General features: G+C 45.0%; 2 protein-coding genes across 2 annotated transcripts in view; one reads left to right on the top strand and one right to left on the bottom strand.

Annotated features, from left to right (window-relative positions):
• Nucleotides 1-2372: 2372 nt before the first annotated feature.
• On the bottom strand, nt 2373-14224 carry LOC126525881 (uncharacterized). The gene is made up of 3 exons (XM_055067666.2): nt 14016-14224; nt 8475-8685; nt 2373-5512 (listed from the first exon to the last, which is right to left on the bottom strand). The coding sequence occupies exon 3, from the start codon at nt 5212-5214 to the stop codon at nt 3970-3972; it is 1245 nt and encodes a 414-aa protein (XP_054923641.1). The 5' UTR covers nt 5215-5512; nt 8475-8685; nt 14016-14224; the 3' UTR covers nt 2373-3969.
• A 2449-nt stretch (nt 14225-16673) lies between these two features.
• Nucleotides 16674-23079, top strand: part of eIF3b (eukaryotic translation initiation factor 3 subunit b) — a 31112-nt gene continuing 24706 nt past the window's right edge. The window contains exons 1-3 of the mRNA XM_050173844.3: nt 16674-16850; nt 21057-21252; nt 21889-22008. Of these exons, the coding sequence (XP_050029801.1) occupies nt 16712-16850; nt 21057-21252; nt 21889-22008 (455 nt within the window). The 5' untranslated portion in view covers nt 16674-16711. The remainder of the gene's footprint in view (nt 16851-21056; nt 21253-21888; nt 22009-23079) is intronic.

Below are 23079 nucleotides of genomic sequence, written 5' to 3'. Positions count from 1 at the left end.
CTCGCACCTTCGCATCGCTCTACGTTACTTTCCTCGCATGGTCGTGTCGTTACCGACGGTTCAGTCCTTCCGTCCAACTCTGTGCAACCATACTTTTCTTCTGGTTAGGTGAAACGCGCTCTTCGCGCGGCGCGCAGGAACTTTCATGGCGGCAAACGGGCGGAGCAAGGTCACATGTCACCGATCAGCCCATCGCTGGCGTCGTCGGTTGGATCAAAGTATGGAGGAAGGAAACTGAGGAGAGGCCCTACCCCTTCCGCGCGCTAGGAGAAAAGTGCGGAGGAAATGACACAGAAGGTTCTCCTTTGTTTTGCTGTTTTTTTTTTTTTATTTCTTTGCTGTAGTGGCCCCACCTTTCGGGCCACAATGGCGGCTTTATTATTGTTTCGTGCGCTAACGCGTACGTGTTGCCCCGTAGGTTTCGCACCGCAGCAAAGGCGCCGTGCGGGCTGGTTTGCGTTGGTCTCCTTGTTTTGTTGCGCTGCGTTATCTGGACCATGCTCTACCGGATGTTGCTGTGGCCAGGTGGGACAGGAGGAACTAAAGTTCGTGAAATGAACGCGCATGCAACGCTGTACGCAATGTACTGAGCCATGGCAATGGCAACGAGGAAGGAATATCCGCGGGAAATTTTGCCCTCTTTGGCGGAATCATGCTAACGTGCTAACGATTGTTTAGTATTGCTGCGGAGCGCGCGGGTCCGAGCAGCACGGTTGCGCGCAGCGCGGCGTGATTTCGCTAGAAATGTAAACAAGAGAGGAGAGCTGGCCCGATAGGCGGAGCAACGCCATGAGCAACGCCAACTTCCGGCTTCACTTTCGCTTCACAAAGAGTGACGTCAGGGCCTCTCCTCAGTTTCCTTCCTCCGTGGATCAAAGCCTTTCTGTACTTTAAAATTATTGAAGGACTTCCGCACTGCCGCCGGCGCCGCTGGTGGCGGGGAAAGAAAAGCACAAGAATGCACGAACACCAAAATGGCGGCGCTCGGGGTACGTAACGGTGGAGAAATGGCGTTCGCGCCAAGTAGGGGTGTTTTGAGCACTCGCTCGCCGCTCAAGGGCTGCCGCGGCTCGTTATCAACTTTATTTGAAAGAGTTTCGCGATGAATTAGACGTTGATATTTACAGAAATGGTAGCTTATAACACATACTACCCGAATATGTGGTTTCCCAAAAATCATTTTCGCTATTTTTCTGCTATCAAAGGGCGCCCCCCCCCCCCCCCCCTAAGTCTGGGTGGTACTCAAAGTAAGCTGCAGGATTGTGTGGGGCAGTTACACACAGACAGACTTTTTTCGCCATGCTCAGCAGCATGCTGCGCGCTCGGCACTAAGGCTGATAGACTAGCCGCTACCTCCATAAAGCCAAGCAGGCTGGAGGTGCTGGCGGATTGGTTCAGAAGAGGATGGTTCCATCAAGACAATTTTCAACGTATGCTAGCTGATCTTGACCTCACCGGTCAGAAAGGCCTTGGCATTCAGCTGGCACTGCTCCCCAGTGTCAAGAAAGCTGACCTCCATGAGCTCAGGTGGAGCACTGGAAGAGTCAGGAGCAAGAAGGTGGCTGTCTTTCTAGCAGTTTTTGTGAAATATTCTTTGTACCAAGCCATACATTTGCAGCAGGGCTCTAGGAGGTGGAGGTCAGGGTCGGGTCAGCAAGGCCATACTAACATCTTCCACCAACTAGAGATAGTGCATACCAGCACCAGTGAATTGCATCGCCCTAGTTTACACCGAAAAACTATGCACGACGAGACAATTTTTTTAGGTTCTACCTAGATTACCTTGTCCCTTTTTTAAACATTACACATGATCCAGAGTAGGCTGCATGCGGACTGCTGTAGTCATGGCACTTTGTGAATGCATTTGCACAGTTTTCCAATTTATATTGATGGTATCATCACTTCGCACATTGAGTTTCCCATGACAGGAATGTGAGCTACGCCCATATCGCTGGCTTTTGAAACATCTACTTGAGTTCAGAATTAATAGCCTGACTGGACAGCTGAGAAAAGCTAAGCTATCTCATGCAAACACATTCGGTTAACGTGAGGACTAGATCGTTGTGTTTCTCCATTGCTTGCCCTTTTTATTGTTATGCACCCAACTGCAGCGACTACTTGGTCAAGCAGTGCATATAGAATGACTGTCTTTCTCATTTAACAAATGTCTTTTAAGTAGGTTATAGGAAACGAAAACAACAGTGTGAGGACCATACTAAGATTGCATGTGTAATGCACATACAATCCATGTAATTTCTTCCCTTTCAAATAATCGAAAATAAGTTTTCTAATAAGTGTTTCTTCTATAGTATCTGGGGGGAAGAAACGACACTGAAAGGGTTAAGGATGCATAAAAATTAAAGGGCCTTCAATCCATGAGAACAATGTTTTATTATGAAGCAATTTTCAAGGTTCTCAAAGGTCTGCACGGATCTTTACGAGCGAAAAAATTTCATACCAGTTCATTTAGCATCACTGAAACCAGTTGAAACATAGTAGGAATCGAAAATGCACATAATAATTGCATAATTTCAATTCCTGAGAAAATGTTGTTTTAACTACATTAAACAGCAATAGTAAATAGCCACTCAAATTCGCTTGAAGGGTTCAGCACAATAAATGCGAATGAATTGAAACATTACATGCTATTAGTGCAAGTATTGAAATATCAATAATTAACAAAGCCCAATTCCAAATTTTATTTAGTGCACTGAAACGAACTCCCACAACTGATTTAGTAAAGAGCACTTCAATTCAATTCAAGTTTATTTGCATCTATACGTGTACAGATGATAGGAGTACAGACAAAAAGCCAAATGAATTCGGCTTGACGGGGTCTGTACCCCCTACAAAATATGGCACTGTGCACAATAAAGAGAACACAAACATACAATAATGGATAAACGAGAAAAAAAGTGGACATTAGTGAACATTGTATAACAGAAATGCATACGGGTAAAAAAATCAACAATAAAATGCTGCAAGAAATTGTATTACAGAAAGCGAATAGTATGAAATGACAAATAATACAGCCTTGAAATTCACATATATGAATAATAAGCTATTGAGAAGAGGAAATTGAAAATTGGTTAAGCATTCATGGCGTCAGTGTAACCAGAGCAAAACAAAAAAAGAAAAAGAAGGAATACACAATGAGCCTATTAAAAGGATAGGTGTCTATTGAGTTTCCAATGAGTTTAACAAAGATGGCAGTTTGTGGCGTAACATTTCAATGCAGAAAGAATTGTCTGCAACAAAGAGATAACACAATAGATAGAGATAACAACAATCATAACGAAAAGTGAAGACTTACAATGTTTCATCCTAGTATAAAACTACAGGCCTATACATATGCTGAGCTTCCATGAAAAAACTAAGAAAAAGATAAAAAGCAAGAAGGAACAATGAAGAGTGCACACAACTCTGCTGCTGCACTGCAGGTGTTAGGTGCACTTGTAGTGGCAAGGTGCCTATTGAGGTGGCTTTTATGTCCGAAGGTATCACGGTAGAAATGGCACTGAAACGGCCTCTCGCGTATGTGGGTTGTGCATGTGTCAGTTCAGTGAGAACTTCTGCAAGTAACTCTGAGGGCATGAAGAGCCCTGACATGGTGTCTCCCTGAGTGGATACACAGGTGATCCTTCACTACGGACTTCGTGTGGACAAGCGGGTGTCGATACAGTGCAGACTTCCACGACAAGTTCTCAGGACATGAAGGACCCTGAAACAGGCTCTCACATTGGTGGAAGTGAAGTTCAGTGCGAACTTCCATGAGTACATCCGAGTACACGAAGAGCACTGACATGGCTTCTCGCTCAGTGGATACACACGTGGTCCTTCTGTAAGGACTTTTGAGGATTGCTGAGGGCATGCAAGGCATTGAAATGGCTGCCCGTAAGTGTGGCTGTTGGTTTAATGCAGACTTCCACAAGTTCTCGGACATGAACAGATTTGAAACAGCCTCTCACATTAGTGGAAGTGCAGGTGAACCTTCCACGTCGACTTTTGTGAGAAGCTTTGAGGGCATAAAGGGCATTGAAATGGCTTCTCTCCTGTGTGGGTGTGCAGGTGTTGGTTCAGATGACTCTTTCGTGAGAAGCTTTGAGGGCACGCAGCACACTGAAATGGCCTCTCACCTGTGTGGGTGTGCAGGTGCTCGTTCAGATTACTCTTGCGTGAAAATATCTGTGGACATGAAGGGCATTGAAATGGCTTCTCGCCTGTATGGGTGCGCAGATGTCGGTTCAGAGTATTTTTCTGTGAGAAACTCTGAGGGCAAGATGGGCATTCAAATGGCTTCTCACCTGTGTGGGTGCACAGGTGCTGGTTCAGATGACTCTTTCGTGAGAAGCTCTGAGGGCACAAAGGGCATTGAAATGGCTTCTCGCCTGTGTGGGTGCACAGGTGCTGGTTCAGATGACTCTTTCGTGAGAAGCTTTGAGGGCAACAAGGGCACTGAAATGGCTTCTCACCTGTGTGGGCACGCAGGTGCTGGTTCAGAGTACTCTTTTGTGAGAAGCTTTGAGGGCAACAAGGGCACTGAAATGGCCTCTCGCCTGTGTGGGTGCGCAGGTGCTTGTTCAGATTGCCCTTGTGTGAAAATCTCTGAGGGCACGCGGAGCACTGAAATGGCTTCTCACCTGTGTGGGAGCGCAGGTGCTCGTTAAGATTACTCTTGCGTGAAAATCTGTGAGGGCACGAAGGGCAATGAAATGGCTTCTCGCCTGTATGGGTGTGCAGGTGTTGGCTCAGGGTACTCTTTTGTGAGAAGCTCTGAGGGCATGAAGGGCATTTAAATGGCTTCTCGCCTGTGTGGGTGCGCAGGTGCTGGTTCAGAATACTCTTTAGTGAGAAGCTTTGAGGGCATGAAGGGCATTGAAATGGCTTCTCTCTTGTGTGGGTGCACAGGTGTTGGTTCAAATTATTTTTCTGCGAGAAGCTCTGAGGGCACGATGGGCATTGAAATGGCTTCTCACGTGTGTGGGTATGCAGGTGTTGGTTCAGAGTATTCTTTCGTGAGAAGCTCTGAGGGCACAAAGGGCACTGAACTGGCTTCTCACCTGTGTGGGTGCACAGGTGTCGATTGAGATTACTTTTTCGTGGGAATCTTCGAGGGCACTCAAGTGGCTTCTCTCTTGTGTGAATGCACAGGTGTTCCTTAAATGTAGACTTCATCTTGAAGCTCCTAGCACATAAATGGCAATGAAATTGCATCTCACCTCTGTGGAAGCACGAGTGTTGCTTTAGAATAACTTTTAGTGAGAAGCTCTGAGCGTGAAGGGCACTGAAATGGCCTTTTGGCTGTGTGAGTGTGCAGGTGTTGCTTCAGCTTGAACGTTCGCGAGAAGCTCCGTCGGCACAAACGGAATTCAAACACATGTTGGTCTGCATGGATCCTGGTGAGCACTTCAGATCACAGTTTATCCATCCAGACACAGGAGTTACAGCGGTAGCGGTATCCTTCATGAAACTGCACCATCTGCATTTGCTGGACAGCTCGAATGCTTCAATGCTGCACCAAGAAAAGAAGACAGGTTACCCGAGTAATGCTTTTCACTTAAAAATAAAAATGTGGTTATAAAATGCCGAAGAAATGAAATTACATAGATAGTAGTGGTAAAGATCAGCCTTTTCTTCATTCAGTGTCTTGGTAGTGATTTCAGATCAAATCAGAGCACAGCAGGTCAACCATTTTGATTTGGAGAATAAATATATTTCTATGATTGGTCAATGACCAAGTTAACGAAATTAGCACAAATCTTTGCTTAAGAATTTTTTAAACTGTAAGATATAGTGAAAAGACTAGGAGCATGGTATTAGTGCAAGCGGCCATTGCAGTCAAGTGCGACAGCCCAAACATTCAGTAATACCATCATAGCGATGACCAAATTATGAACAGCAGCACTTCATCTCGAACTAGGTTTCGCAGTATTGGCTGTTGTGGTAGATAGTTACATTTCTGAAATTTATTTATAAATGCTGCCGACTCACGTGAGTCCAAGGAGAAATGAATATACAAAAAATGTAATCAAGGGACAAAAAACATTGGAAAACAATATTATAGCCAAACAATACAAATCACAAATATGACAACATATCTACTTTCAACAACGCTCTTAGGCTATTCATTCCATTCTTTGTCTTAGAAATAATTACTATCTATAAGCATTATTCGCAGCACATAGGTCCTGTATCGTTCTACTGTGGTACTGACGAATGCTGGCACAAGAAGCAGGACACAGGCAATATTATTTCAGAATGCTGGACTCTGCGAAAAAAATTATGGAATTTTATGTGCAAAACCACTTTCTGATTATGAGGCATGCCGTAGTGGGACTCCGGAAATTTCGACCACCTGGGGTTCTTAACGTGCACCTAAAATCTAAGTACACGGGTGTTTTCACACTTCGCCTCCATCGAAATGCGGCCGCCCTGGCCGGGATTCGATCCCGCGGCCTCATGCTCAGCAGCCCAACACCAAGCCACTGAGCAACCATGACAGGGTTGCTGGATTTGTTGTACACTAAATGCAACAGTTGTAGCCTGTCTAGTGCATCTTCCCTGTAGTTATTCAAGATGGAGAGCACTCAGCATCTGCAACACACTATCAGTTTTTATGCAGAAATTGCAGATGAGCCTAACTTCTATTTGCTGTAATAATTCTAATTTAACAATATTTTATTGGCACATGGATTTCGCAAAGTTTATGCATATTCATAAATAGGTCTAACAGCATAGCGAACGCCCCTATACATTTACCTGTATAGGGGCTCCTTTGAAATTGCGACAAAGGTCCATAAATTTCTGAGCGCTCATGCAAATGTTTTCAATATGCTCGTCCCACCTCATATGTTCTGTTAGAATTACCTCAAGGTACTAATAGGTAGAAACATCGTTAGGTGTTGTTGCCAATAAAATAGGGAAAGTGTAAATGTCCCCTTGCTGCTTAACTTCATAACATAGCACTAATTAATGTTCAAGCTCATTTCCTACCCTTCACACGAGTGGCAAATCTTATCAAGATTATTGCTGAGCTTAGTTTCATCAGCTTGTGATTTAACTACTGTGTACAATGCATCCAACCACATTTGCTGTCACTGACTATTAGGAACAGAAAAGGTCCCAAGAATGACCCCTATCCTATGCTAGACCTGAGATGAAATGAAATGCCTCAAATACGATTGCTGACTTTGACATACTGAACACGGTTTTCAATATAGGCTCTGATAAAATGCACAGATTTGGTGTCTATTCGACTGCGTAAAGCTTACATGGAGCTTTATGTTCAGTCACTTAAAGGCGTTGGCAAAATCTAAAAAATACTGCCTCTATTTGTTCCCTGTTATTAACTGCTACGTCATTACATGAGGAAATAAGCTGAGTGACAGTAAAAGCCTCCCATAAAACCATGCTGGACTCCAAACAGCATGTTGTCTTCATCTAGGTATTGTTTAGGGTGCCAACAGATCATATGCTGTAACCTATTGTAGCAAATTTGGGTCAGTGAGACAGGTCGATGATTTTGCACATTTAGGGGATGTACCCGCAGTGTTGGAAGCCGGTGTATTTGGGAATCAATGGGTGCGCCCATTCATTACCAAATACACTTGCTTCCAACACAATATGCTGTATGGTCAACAATAGTATATACTTTGCGAATACTACTGACTGACAGCTTCATGGAGGATATGTTCTTGTTCAAGACCAAGAGCCAAGCCAATAAATGTTCCGCAGTGGCCTGCAGCAGCATTCATTCGATGATACGGCACACATCTCTCCCAATGGCACCGACTGTTCTTACAATGAGTCACTTATTGCTTGTGAAACCCATCCGTTCACTACAAGTTTGAATTAAAACCATGAAGCAGTCCTTTAGGGCACTAGTTGGAGTGCTAGAGTATAGCCGAGGCAGTGGAGCAGTTTATCCTGCGTTGACGAGAAAACGTAAGGTACCTTCTGCAGTGATGGAACAGCCATTTGACCCTCTGGCGCAGATCTTAGCACCAGCAAGAAGCTGATTTTGCAAAGCAACTAGCACTTCTGGCAGTGTCGAACCTACGTCAATCTTTCTTTCATTTAGATTATTCAAGGCAAATTCGGCACAAAACTATATAGCGTATTTTTAACTGAAATAGGCAATTAATATAGCTGACAGCTGTTTATGTGCATAAATAAGGCATTCGGCATAAAAAGAACCTAACTTTTAAAGTAATGGTCAACCCTCTGCATACATCACTGTATAAGGCTGTTTATTGATGGTATTGCTCAGCACTCATTAATAATTGGAAGGTTTCGTCGTCAGCAGGTGCTGACAATATTAACTCTAAATTACTAAAGAATATTGTCTCTGAGCAGGTTTTTATTTCATATTTTTCATCAATCCTTAATGACTGGTCAGATTCCACAAGATTGGAAACTGCCAGTCATACCAATCTTCAAAGACGTCAACAAAAACATGGCTGAAAACTACCAACCGATATTGGTGGTGGTGGTGATGTTGAAGCAGGCGGGGTTAGCCTGGCATACATAGCCGGCAATTGTTCCGCCTGATCCTCCTTTGAGTTGAGATTAGGGGTGTGTCACCAGGTGTCAATGAGCCCCGTGTCTCGCAGGAAGGCTATCAGCAGTCGTTGCGCTCTCTTCCTGAATGCCGCGGGCCCTCCGGGGAAAACGTCTTCAAAGGTCCTGCACGTGAGACCGATTTTTTGTAGGTTGTCGACCATCGCTTTTCTTTCTGTGTCAAACTGCGGGCAAAGCCAAATGAAATGTTCGATGTCGCCAATGTCACCACAGAAAACACAGAGTGGGGAAGCGCGAAGCCCAGTTTTGAATAACCAAGCTGGGGTGTACGCGGAGTCGGTCCTGATGCGGTATAAAAGCGTCGCTTGTTCGCGTGTAAATCCGAGTCACACAGGTTTCGTGTGGATTCTTGTGCATCTCTCTAAAGTGAAGCCGATTGCACCCTTAGGGTTTTGAAAAGCTTTTGGAGCTTTCACTTTTGGGACACATGTCAGCGCTAGGTGTGCAAGGGCGTCACCTTTCTCGTTTCCATCAATTCCTACGTGTGATGGAATCCATTGAAACCTTATGTTAAATCCTTTGCTCGTTAGGTCGGTAATCAGTGCCAGAGACCGATATTGTTGACGTGTAATGCTGTAAAATGATGGAACATTATGTCACGGTGCCATGGGAGGCACAAAACGACGATCACCAACAAGACGTAAGAGACGACGTAGTGGGGCTAACCTAACGTTCGGCCATACTCGTTTTACCAGCCATATCTTCTGCAGAGTAATACAGTCCCATTTAACCTTATATCTCGCTTCATTTTTGGTGGAGGTGCTGGGTATTGCAAAAGACGGAACTCTGCAGTGGGCTTGTCCTCAGCCATCCTGCCATGCTGACAGATGACCAGGCCTTGCGAGCATCACTTTCGGGTCCCATCGGTTGTGTGCAGCAACGCGTTTGTATATGCCAAGCCATTCTTCGACGTTGACTTTGTCGGTGCCATTACTAGAGAAGGTGTCGGGGTCACGTGGATGGGTCAAGACGACTGACAGTTGCGGTGTCGCGGATGCTGATGGCCTGAGTGCACCGGGTGCTGACGCCAAGCACGGGAAAAGTTCTGGGAATTTGAGGGCATGGGAATTTTGACAGAAGAGGACAGTTTAGAAAAACTCAATGCTTTTATCAGTCCTTGAACTGTTTCAAAGCAAAGTTGGATTTGATGGTGGTCGCTATGAGGTAGCCTTCTCATGGAAAGAAGATTGTGAGTAGCTAGACAGCAATCAATGAGAAGCTTTAAAGCGAGTTTAATAGGGATTTCGCTGAAGAATATGGCTCGACCATTAAAATTTATATGAAGACATGCCTTGCTGAGTGTAGACCGGAAAGAAGTGGTGCGCCATGTCTTGTATTCATTACATTCCACATCACGCTGTCGTACGTAGTGAGTCAACAACTACAAGAGTATGGATAATCTTCGAAGAGTCAGCATATAGACCTCACTTGTGCCACTGAACGAATGCTTAGAAAAAGGACCTAATCTTCCGATTGGCTTTGTTCTCCTCTCACACGTTTTTGTATTAACCAAACTCCTTTGACTGCCGATATTTAAAAAAGAACCTTGGCAGATCGAACCGTAGCTTGATATCTTTGAAAGTGATGGCTTGTGCATTACAAGAGATGACTGCAAATTTCAGTGACGAAAGAACTCCTCAACTACCATAATAGACCTTACACAGAAAGCGGTACACTTATACAGCACAAAGCCTTCCTCAATCATAAGACAATGTGCTTAACCTTGACTTTGCAAAAACCTGCCGAAGCATAACAGTATAATGAGAGACGTGCAGCAAATTTCTTGTGGCCCCAAGAATGGCTTATACCTACTACGGGATATTGGCCAGCAACTATGCAGCTTTACAAGTGTTATTAGGACTGTTTAAAAGAAACTTCAAACATTAGAGTGTAATTTCAGGCACGATTGCATCACATAACTTCTTCATCACCATCAGGAAAATATGTGCACTGATGTTTTATAAAGTGCTGCTATGTGACACGCAAATGCTGACTTGCATGAGTTTATTTCCCCCTTTTCATGCATGCGTCCATGGTTTAATGGGCAGAGCATCGAGCTTCTGTTGCTGGGGGCACAGTTTTAATCTAACCAACGAACGTTTTCGTTTATTTTATTTCTAGTGACAACAAGACATCCAGTGAGCTAAGCTGACCATAAATGGTCAGAAACTGACAAACTGCAAAGTGTGGGGAAGAGGCAAAGAAAGCTATCACTTTAGAAGCTTTGCTACAGATTAATATCAAGAAAAAAGATAGTGCGCAGTGAGCTGAGAATAGCAAGACAGCTCTTTGGGACTGCAAAAAGCCTTTTCATGCTAAATGTCATTCTGCAGCAAAACGTGATATCAGTGTAAGGCCTACTATAAACGACAGTCAAGCTATTAGCTCAATCTTTCCATGTACTTGGCCTCCGCATTAGACCTGAAACAGAAAACGAAGCACGACAACTCTACAACGCCCCGATTGAGTCTATGGGTATGCGGCTGAGGAAACGGCCATCGCAGTCTCACCATGAGCTAATTGCTGCAGCCCATGTAACCGCCATTCCTGCTCGAAGTAATATGGGACCCTGTGACACAAGTTTTGCCAGTTGCCTCAAGATCTGCACTTAGGTTTCTCCAGACAGAACGCAAACCATGCAAGAGGTCTGTTCTGTAGACGGTATCAAGAATATTTGACCCCCTTGGAATGACTGCACATTTCAGTACTTAAGCGAAGCTACTGTTTTAAGAACTGTGACAACGAAAGATTGGTTGAGACAGCGAGCCGCGAGAACTGTAGAAAGTGGGGAAACTGGTGCTCAGAGCTGCATCGTATTCGTGCCCAGGCTGTGCTTTGTTGGGTGAATGCTAAGCCAGGGAATCAGACCGTTCAGGTGCACATGTTTGTAATACCAACTAAAGAGCTTATAAAGCCTGCACATTTTTTCAGGTATTTTCAACATGGGCACATGTCCAGGGCTTGTGTAATGGCCAAATCAATAGTACCAAATATAACGAAGATCCTGCCACCGAGACTGCAACTTTCTTGCTAGGAACCAGGCTGGTGAAGTTCATGATTAGCTCCCTCAAGTCATATAATAGGTATAACCTTTTTGAAGCAATTCTACAGTCATACTGCATTGCATCAGAGGATCACCATCCCAATGGCAGCATTTCGTTGGCCAGCAGAGTGTCGGAAATTCAATGACTCTCACAAAACAAGTGCATTGTTCAACAGTAGTGCTCTCAAAGGCGATTTGAGTGGAAGCTTATTGCAGAAAAGGCAGCATGGTAGGGAGGCTTTTGGGAGAGGATGTTAAGAACTGCAGTTCCAGCTTCCAGAAAGTTTTCAGCAAGGTGAAGCTGATGCCTCAAGAATTTGGGATAGTGTTGTATAAGGTAAAGACAAAATGAAACGCAGGTCCCTCACTTAGTATATGTCCTCGTCACCAAAGAAAAGGGTAGTTACACCAGCCCATTTCTCTAATGGTAACCGACTCAAAAGGCTTTCTCTATCACAAAGAAGAGACAGATATTTCAGTTCCAAATTCCACAGTGACGAGAAGATGCTGTCATGGCACAGTTCATTGAGCAATTTTGGAAAACATGGCAGAGAGAGCACCTACTGAGCCGCGATTCTGCACACCATGCAAGTGTTCAAGCTCAAGCTTCGAACAATCTAAATGATGGAGCTTGTGCTTGTTTATCAAGATTAAGCATCATGACTGCTATTGAAGACTGCACAGATCGCAGAGGTACATTGAGGACATGATCAGAACATAAAAATCTGTTAAATTAAGCTTTCAAAGAACTAAGTAAAACACAGACCAATCCAGCATTTTCTTTAACTGAGACTTTATCGACTCAGCAGATTCAAACTACATGCCTTTCAGGGGCAGAGGATAGTGAATAGTTTTGCTGCTTCTTGCGCAAGCATAACCATCAACTCTAAGAAAACTAAGAACAGGGACAGCGTTCGCCATGAACTCTCTCACAGTACTATGGTTGAGTTACTTGAAAATTTGTTCTCGCAACGGCCATGATCATATTTTGTACCCTCTCCCCTTCAAGAATGAAAGAATATGATTGAATTAACCAATTGCCACACATAAATGACAACAAGTCTGCAGAACTAGTTGCACAAAAGGTGTCATGGATGCTACTCAAGCTACAAAAGGTCTGCCTAAAAGTGTACCTGAAATGAGTGTAGAGAACATGCAGATTGAATGAGCCACTGCTTTATACTAAAACAATACTTTAGCTTCTTCATCCAGCTTTTCTAAAACTTATATTATGGCTGCCCCATTATAGGCCATACGCTAACCTTGAATCGAAAGGATATCAGCACCATACAATCAAAATGAGGACAAGCAGAGCTCTACAATCATTGACATTACATGCCGATGAAATGAACTTAATTTAGGACCACTTCCACAACTGGGAAAGCTGCATGCTTGACTATGAAGGTACAGACGCCAGCTCTACCCAATACACAGATGTTGAGTGGGTGTTGGGCAGTCATGGCAGCTGCTGGCACCATCCTGCTCTCCGAGATAAGTATTCTCCACTGATGTATGAGCAGAGTGGCTGAGGAGGCACAGTCCTGGACTGCCAATCTGTTGACTGTGAGTTAATGTCCTTCCAGCAGAATGAGAACATTTCGTTCTTTGTAGTTTCCTTGCAAAGGATTTTGGGATAATAGTGATGGGCAGGCGGAGTCACCACTAAAGATCAAAACAAGCAGGGGAGTTCTATATCTCCTTGCATGAAAACATCTTGTACAGGGCAGCCTGCTTAAGATGAATTTTCACACACGTCACTTGAGAAATAAACTCCACTGCAAGCTTCAGAACTGCTGGCACCGTAGTTGCAGCAATGAAGGCATGAAATCAGAAAATAATTTTTAGCACTTCCTTCAAAACTTAAACAGCTGATGAATAAGTGTCGCAACAGGTGTCATTGGGTGACAATACAGTTAAACCTCGATAAAGAGAGGTCGGTAAGATCGGCACTTCGTTAGATCAAAATTTAGCTAAATTGAAATTAAACCTTTTCGCTAAGTGCTGTGGCCAACTGATTCTTTTTTACTCGGAAGGGTCGTAACGATCCAACTTAACTCCGTTTCCCCACTCCCCCTTTTCCCTAACACACCGGCGTGCCATCAACTTACCTAATAAAGTTTTTTCCCGTTACATTATATTTGCAGTAAAATCGTCTGATAGGTTTCACCCTATTTCTCTGGGATTTGTTGTTTTCTTCAGCGTGTCGAGGGCAGCTTCTCTGAACTTCAATCATGGACAGCGACCTCGGTGTGGTATCCCGAAAGGAGCGGCGAAGTCCTTTATGTCGCGCCAATCGAGATCGCTTGCATGATGCTAACTGGCCTTGCTCACAGGCGAGAGGGTGTTGCATTTAGTCAAATTGTTTAGTACTACCGCCTCTACCGGTACTCACGTTTGTCATTTTGCACACGAGGTAGGGAGCATTGGCCTTCGGAACAGCAGCAACAACCAGCAGCACACACCAAATCCGGTATCCAAACACGCGCGGATTTGGCGTACACTGTACGGCGCGATTGGTGCCGATGTTGATAGACTATTCCATTTGTGAGAGAGGCCCATTTTCTTACTCCGTACAATCTTCGGCCCAATCGTGTAGAAAAGTGTAGAATAATAGGTAGCGTCGAAAACGAGCGAGCGACTAAATCAGTGAACACCTATATGTCGTACAATAGTCGCACAAAAATCCCTCACGTGACCTGATCCTAGGTGCACGTCTCGTAGCTTCGTTCACTGGGCTAGGGTGGCTGGAAGGTACAGTGAACTAGAAGTATTTTCTAGTGCACTGTACTGGAAGGGGAGGTGTGAATACCGGCGGAGCTTTCCTTCGGGCGCGAGTGACCCCCTTGCGCACCGATGCCACCAGGGGGAACGTGGCGCTGCTGCTCGCGGCGTGGTATTACGGCGTGGTACTCCCGCGCTGGCCTGCGCCCTCCGCTGCCAGTTGGTCTCATCGCCTGTTTTGGAGTGTTCCTCCCGACATTCCGTCATTCGAGGGCGAGATGCTGTGGACCACCAAAGTTATGTTGAGCACCGCAGCGACGCACGGCTAGTTTATTACATTGCAGGTTATGTGGCGAGAAGGCGTGTTTTGCCCACACATTGTGAAGACTGCGAATTAAGCACCATAAAGGCAATATCCCCAGAGAGCTTCCACCAGTGGCATCCAAAGAGTGGGACCTTGAGGGCCTTTTATATCCCTCAGAATCGTTTTATAAGCTGGACAATGCCCTTGAAAACAAGCTCACTCGTTTATTCAGTGTAACACCCGCCGTGGCAATGCTCAGTGGCTATGGTGTTGGGCTGCTGAGCACGAGGTCGTGGGATGGAATCCCGGCCACGGCGGCCGCATTTCGATGGGGGCGAAATGTGAAAACACCCGTGTACTTAGATCTAGGTGCACGTTAAAGAACCCCAGGTGGTCAAAATTTACGGAGCCCTCCCCTACGGCGTGCCTCATAATCAGAAAGTGGTTTTGGCACGTAGAACCCCATAATTTTTAATTCAGTGTAACACGTCGCTAGCATGCCAAAGCTGTGGCCGAGATTTTGCAGTCAATTGGTTAAATGTCAAAGATTGGTTGCCTAGACCATTCTGCTACCCTGACAGCCTCAGTTATACGTTTTTATTGCCTCACAAGGATTCACTTTTTGCTTAAAGGTGTCAATCAGCAGAGCAGTGAGAAGAAACGGAAAACACTGAAACCTTGTGCGTTGTAAATTTTTTTGCTCACTTGTAAATAAACGATTTCATGACCAGATCTGTTGCTTCACTGTCTGCAATCATAGTAAATTCCTTATATGAGCGTCAAAATGACATGCTGCAGGTCTGCAAGCGCAGACAAAAAGTGGTTTGTAAATACGTCCAGACTTTATCAGGTAATGTCTGCAGTTTACAGGTCACTGCTGATCTCGAGGACGACGGTCGCATTTTCAGGGAGGCGATATGCAAGGCGCCCGTGTGCCGTATGATGTCAGTGCGCGTTAAAGAACCCGAAGTGGTCGAAATTATTTCGAAGCCCCCACTAGCTCCTAACACCCAAAGTCAGCTCACGAAATGCGCACAGACAAAACGCGTTTGAATCTCGGTACAGTGCGAACTGGGCCCGTAAAATTTCACAGGAGTAATGATTTGGGCTGACATAACATTGTTTTCATGATAAAGATTCATTCTTTGACGCTCGCAGAAAGCGCGGGATGCCCGAAACGGGCTCACTTTCACTTCGGTGGTAGAGATGCAGCCGACGCGAGGCTGGCGATGCGCTCATTTCGGCTGCGTGCTTACCCCGCCTTAGTCAACAGCGCCGCCCCGCGGCATCGGTGCGCTGTGGGGTCACGTTTGTGCCGCCGGTATTATTCTAGCCACCCTAACTGGGCCGCAAGCAAATGCCAGTAGTCTAAATATCGAAGTCAATCCGAAGCCTGTACTTCCCAACATTCTTAGGCAAAGTACCCTTTGGGGTGTATCTCTGCCACACAACGATAATCGTCATATCTGCCTTGCTTGCGTTTCCTTTCTTGAAAACGCCGCGCTCGCTACTTTCCTGTCGGGAATGCCATGTCTATATGGTGCCTATGATAGCGCGCATGCCGTTCGTTACTGGAAAGTACCAAGCTCGCCGCGGTAAAGAAAGGAAATGCGGTCAAGACAGATGACGATTATCGTTGTGTGGCAAAAGGGTGTAATTTTGCTTAAGAGTGATAGGTTGAGGCAACGCTCATGAGAACCGCCGTAGACACTAGCGCCCCATTTCCCTCTAGGGAATTTATGTAGAAACTCTATGCGTTGAACTAATACCTTATTTCGTGCTCTTAAAAGGAGTGTTGGTACAGCTGCGACATGTGCCACAGTTACATTACAAAACATCTCGAGCATCCTATCTGTGGCTAAACTTCCGCACAACAAGGCGACTATACCCGATTCCGTGCGGCTTCAGTAGTCAAATATCATGTCAAATATCAAGCGGGTCAAGCGGATGGTACGTAGTGCCCCTAGCGGGAGAATGACAAAGTACCTTGGCAATGCCCTCCCGGCTCGCGCATGCGCGTTGCAGAATCCTTTTGGCTTCCCTCATGGCCACGGTGCGATAAAATGGTCGAGAAAGGAGACATGGCTCACAGCGAAAACGAGTCGGAGAGCGACCCTCAAAAGACTAGCGTGCTAAACGGAGACGATGAGCTGCCGAGCTTCAGTGATCCCGAGGACTTTGTTGACGATATCCCTGAGGAAGGTGCGCATACGCTTTGTCCAGGTGCACGTGTTGCTTCTGCCCCCCCTCCCCATCTTCCTATGGGGGTGGTCGTGTCTTCGGGCTCTGACGCCGTTTCTGTGACACGATCGGCTTCTGTGGTGGCGGTGAAGTATTGGTTCTCCGATTTGAAGTGCCACTTTTACTAAGCGCTTCGCAGGAACCCATATATAATCTCGTGTTCAACGCTGTGTCTCGCCTACCCCTGAGCACGTCACTTTCTTTGATCAAGCGATCACGTCCACGCCGGCAATGTGGTAGCGACGGAAAGGGATTACCCTGATTCCGTAAATTTTTACGCATGTCGGGCGCCCTTTCTATGCAAAGGCGGCGATTGCTCATCGAAGTTTGGCGATTCCTGTTTACTTGTGAGCTCGTAGTCGTCGTCTGTCTCAAACTAGCGCGAAAAGTTCGGTGTCGCGATACGTGGGGCGCCTTTGACATATTTCCGGCTTTCCTTACTTTTTGTACGCGCCGTAGGCTTAAATACGTGCCGGCGGCTTTCGTACAAGCTGTTTATCGGCGCCGGTGCCCGAATTGTTTATGTCCTGCCGTGCGATTGCGTATCCGTTGTAACTTTCCGCAGTTTACCCTTGACCAACGATACATTTTGCTTTCTTTTCACTGCCGTGTCCCTCGTTCGTAACTGAACCATATTGAAAGCCTCGTTTCGAACTACCTTCTTGCCACATTTTTTAAACCGCATGCCGGCTTTCGGTATGTGTTTTCCGGTGCGTCGGGTGGCCTTAGCTGCGAAATAATCGCCTCTTAGAGCGGCGCGATTGTTTTGTTTACTTAACGAAGGTTGATTCGCGGTACGTCACTCGCCTTCGTAATAAACCTGATCAGAAGACGCCGAAATTGGTCTGCCGCCTTGCGTAAATATGAATGACGTCTGTTAGGTTGCGTGATATATTAAAAAAGGTACCTTCTGCTTGATTTCATGCTGTGTAATGCTGATCGCCGACACATCGATCGGGTTTTTTGGCCGTGGTGGACAACACACAGACGACGTGTGGCGTCATCGCGCTAGTGTGCTAAAATGTGCAGGTGTGAATACACTCGATACAGGCGTTAAAAATGTTGTCTGCCGTACGGCATAGCGACCCACGCACACTCGGGAGACGCGTCTAGCAGAAATTTGATTGCTGCTTAATGCGATTATGGTGTTATGGCTGGCATTTCGGGACACCGTCGCAGTGTCGAATACATTAGTGTGGCTGATGCTGGAAAGGGGCTGTGATGTGGACCGGTAAAATGGGAGGCCTCATTACTTAAACTGCACGGCCTTCTTGATTTTATGCAACTGATTCCTCGGAACAAACCTACATTTTTGAAATAAAACCAAGGTTGTTGGCGAAAGATTTCTGTCCACAGCAGGCTGTGTCATAGGTGTTTTTCATTAGCATATGGCCATGATGTAGTGTCAGCATACGGTTTCCTACAAGACATACAAGTTCAGCGTTGATGATTGTTCAGTGGCTGTGAGAATAGTGAGCTGTATACATAGATTTGCTGGTTCATGATGCTTGTGGTGCTATGCTTTTTCCTGCTAATATCAGTCAGTTCTTTGTGCAGAGCAAGCCAATAAGCGTCTGTGCGCATGCATAATCAATGCAAATTGCTACGTTCAGAACGCTACATTTTCAAAGCAGTGAATTTTCACAGTCGTAATGTTGTGTGAAGACATGTAGGGAAAGTTCAGAAAAAATTTGTGTTCCACTCATTGTTCGCATGCTGGCTGAAGGTACATAATTCATTTCACAAAGACATCAGCACTGGAGTTCTCTCAGGTAATTTTGGTAGGAATCTCTGATGTTGAGTACAGCCCTGCGAATAGTGTAGTTGCTTGTAGTTAAACAATACCACAGTGTATGCCTTTGTTTTGACTGTCAGTTCAGAATTTGTTGTTGCATACCACTTGGATTGCTTATACAAAGGCAGCTTGTAAACATTTCTGTGGATGTCGGCACAACACATCTGGTTGAACATAATATAGTTGTCACTGGCATACAGTGTTTAGTCAGATAAAGGAATATATGTATATTTGGGCACTTGGAATCTGCTGGCCAACCTAAGTATACAGTGCTTGTCCATCTGCTTGGCAGTTAGTGTAGCAAAGCCACACAATGCCCTGTATCTATGCAGAAATAGTTCACAATATACAACATTATGCAAACATTATACAGCAACACTAAGCTTGATATTACTACCAAATTCTTCAGAGATCTCTTTGAGGGGAAAAATATTATATCAGAAATGCTATGGGTTGTGACATGACGCAACATGATGACAAATTGTTCGAATGTGACAGCTACATCCCTGCAACCATAGCTACGTTGCATAGTATAGGAATTTGGTGGTGACTGAGCTTACATTGAAACATATGTACATTGCCGACCATCACGTAATGTCACACTCTGTAGTGCGGTCTTAAAGAGGTCCAGCAACACGTTTTGACAGTTATCATTTCAGATTCCACTTGGCCCAGTCATTTTTACTTGCATTTCTCAGAGATTAGTGCAAAAGGCAGTGTGGAAGTATGCCAGCAGAACTTACTGAACCGGGAGATTCCCGGATGCAAGTTGACAGAGTGCTAGCATCAATCTAAATTTTAGTGGTTTTCAGCTTCATGTTTCAGCTTTCTCTGTAACATTATATGAATAACTGATTGCAACAGCCTTACATGTGTCTAAATATAAAGTCACCGTGTCATGCTTGTAAAACTTGCTGACTCACTTTGGTGCCAACTGAAACAAACAACTGCTTACTGCCACCGAGTTACAATATGTGCGCATTCTACCAAGCACGCAGGAACAGCATTAAATGGCAGAATTGTGTGATGCTGGGCTCATTGGTACAGCAGAGGGAGGACAACAATAAAATGATACAAAATGCTTGCCAGCTACTGAAGGTTTTTAAAAAAACCAAGTTATTAGTCGGGGGCTTTACGTTGTGTTCGTACTGTTTCTTAGCTCTTCCAGTCGCGGGGTCTCTATATGTAGATGCAGCATACTTTTGAATGTTCCAAGTGACAACAAAGGAAACAACAACCTTGGAATGTAAACTAAAAGCTGAATGTAAACGTTGGCCTCTGCCAACCAAAAACAGTCTCATAAGTCACTGCCAGACCTGCAAAACACAATTGCATTGTACGAAGCACCTGAAGCAGCAGACAAGCAAGTTGCACTTAGTTGTGGTGCTTAGATTATATGCTTGCAGCACTGTGTGTCTGTGAACATCGCGCTGCTTCTGTGTTACAATTCTCTACAGAACTGTGTACATATTCTCACTCTATCTTTCTCCCTGTTTTATTATTACTTTTTGTAATAATGTAGTCTCCTGCGCCAGCATATTGCTCGATTCTGTATGTTAAAAGAAAGAAAAGAATAGGTGGATCCCACGCTTCTGTGGGAATCGACGTTAAGCAAAGCTTTCGTCAATGTTTGTACAAATGTTATGCAAAAAACAACGCCAATTATGAACATATTAGTACAACAGGAGGCAGATGTAGCGTTAACTTGTGCAAATGTATAGCTTATGACACAGATGCGATGTAGTGTTTCGGCAAACTTAACATGATCATGCAAATCTTTGCCAAACTTGGCTACCAACTCCTTTCTTTCACTTCTCCGTAGCCAACACCTTCAATTTTCTGTTGCCAACTTCACTTCTTGCCTGTTGTTCCACTTTTGCATTTCCATTTGGGCACACGCCAAGTCATGCAAATTGTTTACTCGGGAAGATGGCAGCACAACCAAAGTGGGTAGGCAAAACTACAGAAAGCTTCGCTTACAAACAACCAAAAATGTCATGTACTGTTGCACTACAGCACAAGCTTGTTTTGCAACCTGGTGTTGGTGCGAAAAAAAAATTGTGGGTCTGTAATAATGCATTCATGCCATGTGAGAAGTTTCTTTGGTGTGATGCACAGCTTCTTGAATGCAATATTCCTCATTGATATATTTGGAGCAACATACATTATGCTCACTTGCTGAGCCAGGCCACGTTCAAGTGTAGGTAACAACTGCGAAAGTGATAAGTAGAAACTGAAGCTTTATGCTTTCATAGTTTCAGCCTGCTCATTTAGGCATGCGATGCTACAGGCATTGTCGCTGCAGTCATCGCTCATTTTAAAAAAATCGTTTTTGTCATGCGTCATGCTTGCGTCCCATTATGTTTTTGCAGAGCTCTTAGGGGACATCTTGCAGCACAGGCCCGCGGAGGCTGATGGTGTCGAGAGCGTCATCGTTGTTGACAACATCCCCCAAGTCGGGAGCGACAGGATAGAAAAGTTAAAAAATGTTCTCATGAAGATCTACTCTCAGTTCGGCGAGATCAACACAGAGTACATACCTGTCGATGAGACGGGCAAGACGAAAGGGTGAGTTTCGGTGGCGGGCCTGTGGTTTTCATCACTCTGGGTCGTCCGTTTGTAGTTGCTTAGTCGGCGACCAGGAACGGCATAAAGCATTTGAATTGGGTGTGCATGTGAGGGAGCTAGTACACGAATTCCAAGTAAAAGTTCTGGTATGCACTCTTAAAAAAAACGTTCGCACCCTTCGAGGTTTATCATGTACCCAAACAATAATTGCCACCTCTCTTGCTGCAAGGCTTTCCTGTCTCTAACGTTGTGTACCCTGTACCTTCACATCTTGAATGGCATGTGCTTATCAGTATGACCTATCATTCCTGATAGGAAAGTAGTGAGCACAGAGTGTTAGGGAAAGGAAATGCATGCAAGATCGATGATGGTTGTTTGGGGATAAGATCGTCGCCAAAGATTAAAAAAAATTTTTTTTTTTCTTAGAACTGTGTCTCTGCCCTGTCCACCACTGTAGTTCTGGGGCTACGGTATTACGAATTATCCACTGCCAATGTAGTGGCCTCCGGGTTTTCTTTGGAAGCCTCCTATCACTTTCGAGGTTGATGTTGCCTTGTAAAAGTCGAAGCTGACAAAACGGGCTTGGCAAGGTTTGTCTGTTTAGAGATTGTATAGTTCATTTTTTCTTTGTTGCAGGTACATGTTCTTGGAGTACAAGAATCCTCAAAGTGCACAAGATGCTGTCAAGGTGACGAACGGACACAAACTTGACAAGCAGCACTCGTTTGTCGTCAACCTCTTCACGGACTTCCAAAAGTAAGCGGCCACTCCATATCTAATCGTACCTTGATGCATATTATTTCGTTAGTGCAGATTTCATGGGGATCAGAAAATTTTCTCGAATTTACCGAATGTGGTGTTTCATCAAATGTGCCACGACATTAGACAAATGTGCACGTTTACATCAGCACGCCACTAAAAAAAGTTTTGCTAAAATATTCACTACCCTCGCTTCTGTTTTCCACAATATCCAAACAGAAGCACCAGTTATCAACTTATTGTGGCTGGTCAAGGTTTGCAGCAGTGAAGGCCTCGAAACTTCCTTCGCGGTTTAGTAGCGGCACATGACGTGCGAATTTGTCCAAGTAGATGAGCTTCTCGCTGCTGCGCACATCCTGATTGTATTTTGCCATTGAGCTTGTTGGCAACTAATTGTCCATCGCGATGTAGCTAGCAGGTTTGATGCCAGAATTTCTTTTCATCCTTGACAGCTGCTGCGGTGCTCGTGACATTGCACTGGTTTTGTGCTTTGGGGGCCATCTGAATTAGCTGGCATGCAGCTAAGTTGGGTCAGAGTTGATGAGAGTTTGATGCCATTAAATGCAGTGGAACCTCGTTCATACATTTCGGGAAAACAACCAATGCGAGAAAAAAATGTACTAACCGGGAAGACGAACGATCTGAAGTAACTAAAAAAAAATTTTAGGCTCAACGATTGTTGACGTCTGCGTAACGCGAAGTATCGCACGGATTGCTGCAGCGCAGGATGCCAACGCACATCGAGCTAGTGGTGCTCCGGCGGCCTGAGGCGCGTTTGGTTGTTTCCTATTGCGTGTTCGTGTTTTGAGAGGGTGACGGGAAACCGAAACGAAATTGAGCTGTCGGGTGATGCCGCCGAAGCAAAACGTGATGTCCACATCGCTCCGCCTGCAGCAGGGAATGGCAGCACATTTGGACTATCGCCTACTAAAAGCGTGCAGTACGCTACCAATGGCACTATGCAGCACGCCCTGTAAAACAGATAGGTGAAGATGCTTATCACAGTAGGTTTGGCGGTGATGCCTGTGAATGCAACTTGCGACAACCCAGGCACAGATCTGCTGGGAC

The sequence above is a fragment of the Dermacentor andersoni genome, chromosome 8 (genome assembly GCF_023375885.2).
Source record: "Dermacentor andersoni chromosome 8, qqDerAnde1_hic_scaffold, whole genome shotgun sequence".
NCBI classification, from domain to species: domain Eukaryota; kingdom Metazoa; phylum Arthropoda; class Arachnida; order Ixodida; family Ixodidae; genus Dermacentor; species Dermacentor andersoni.
This window is presented reverse-complemented; position numbering and strand designations above follow the sequence as displayed.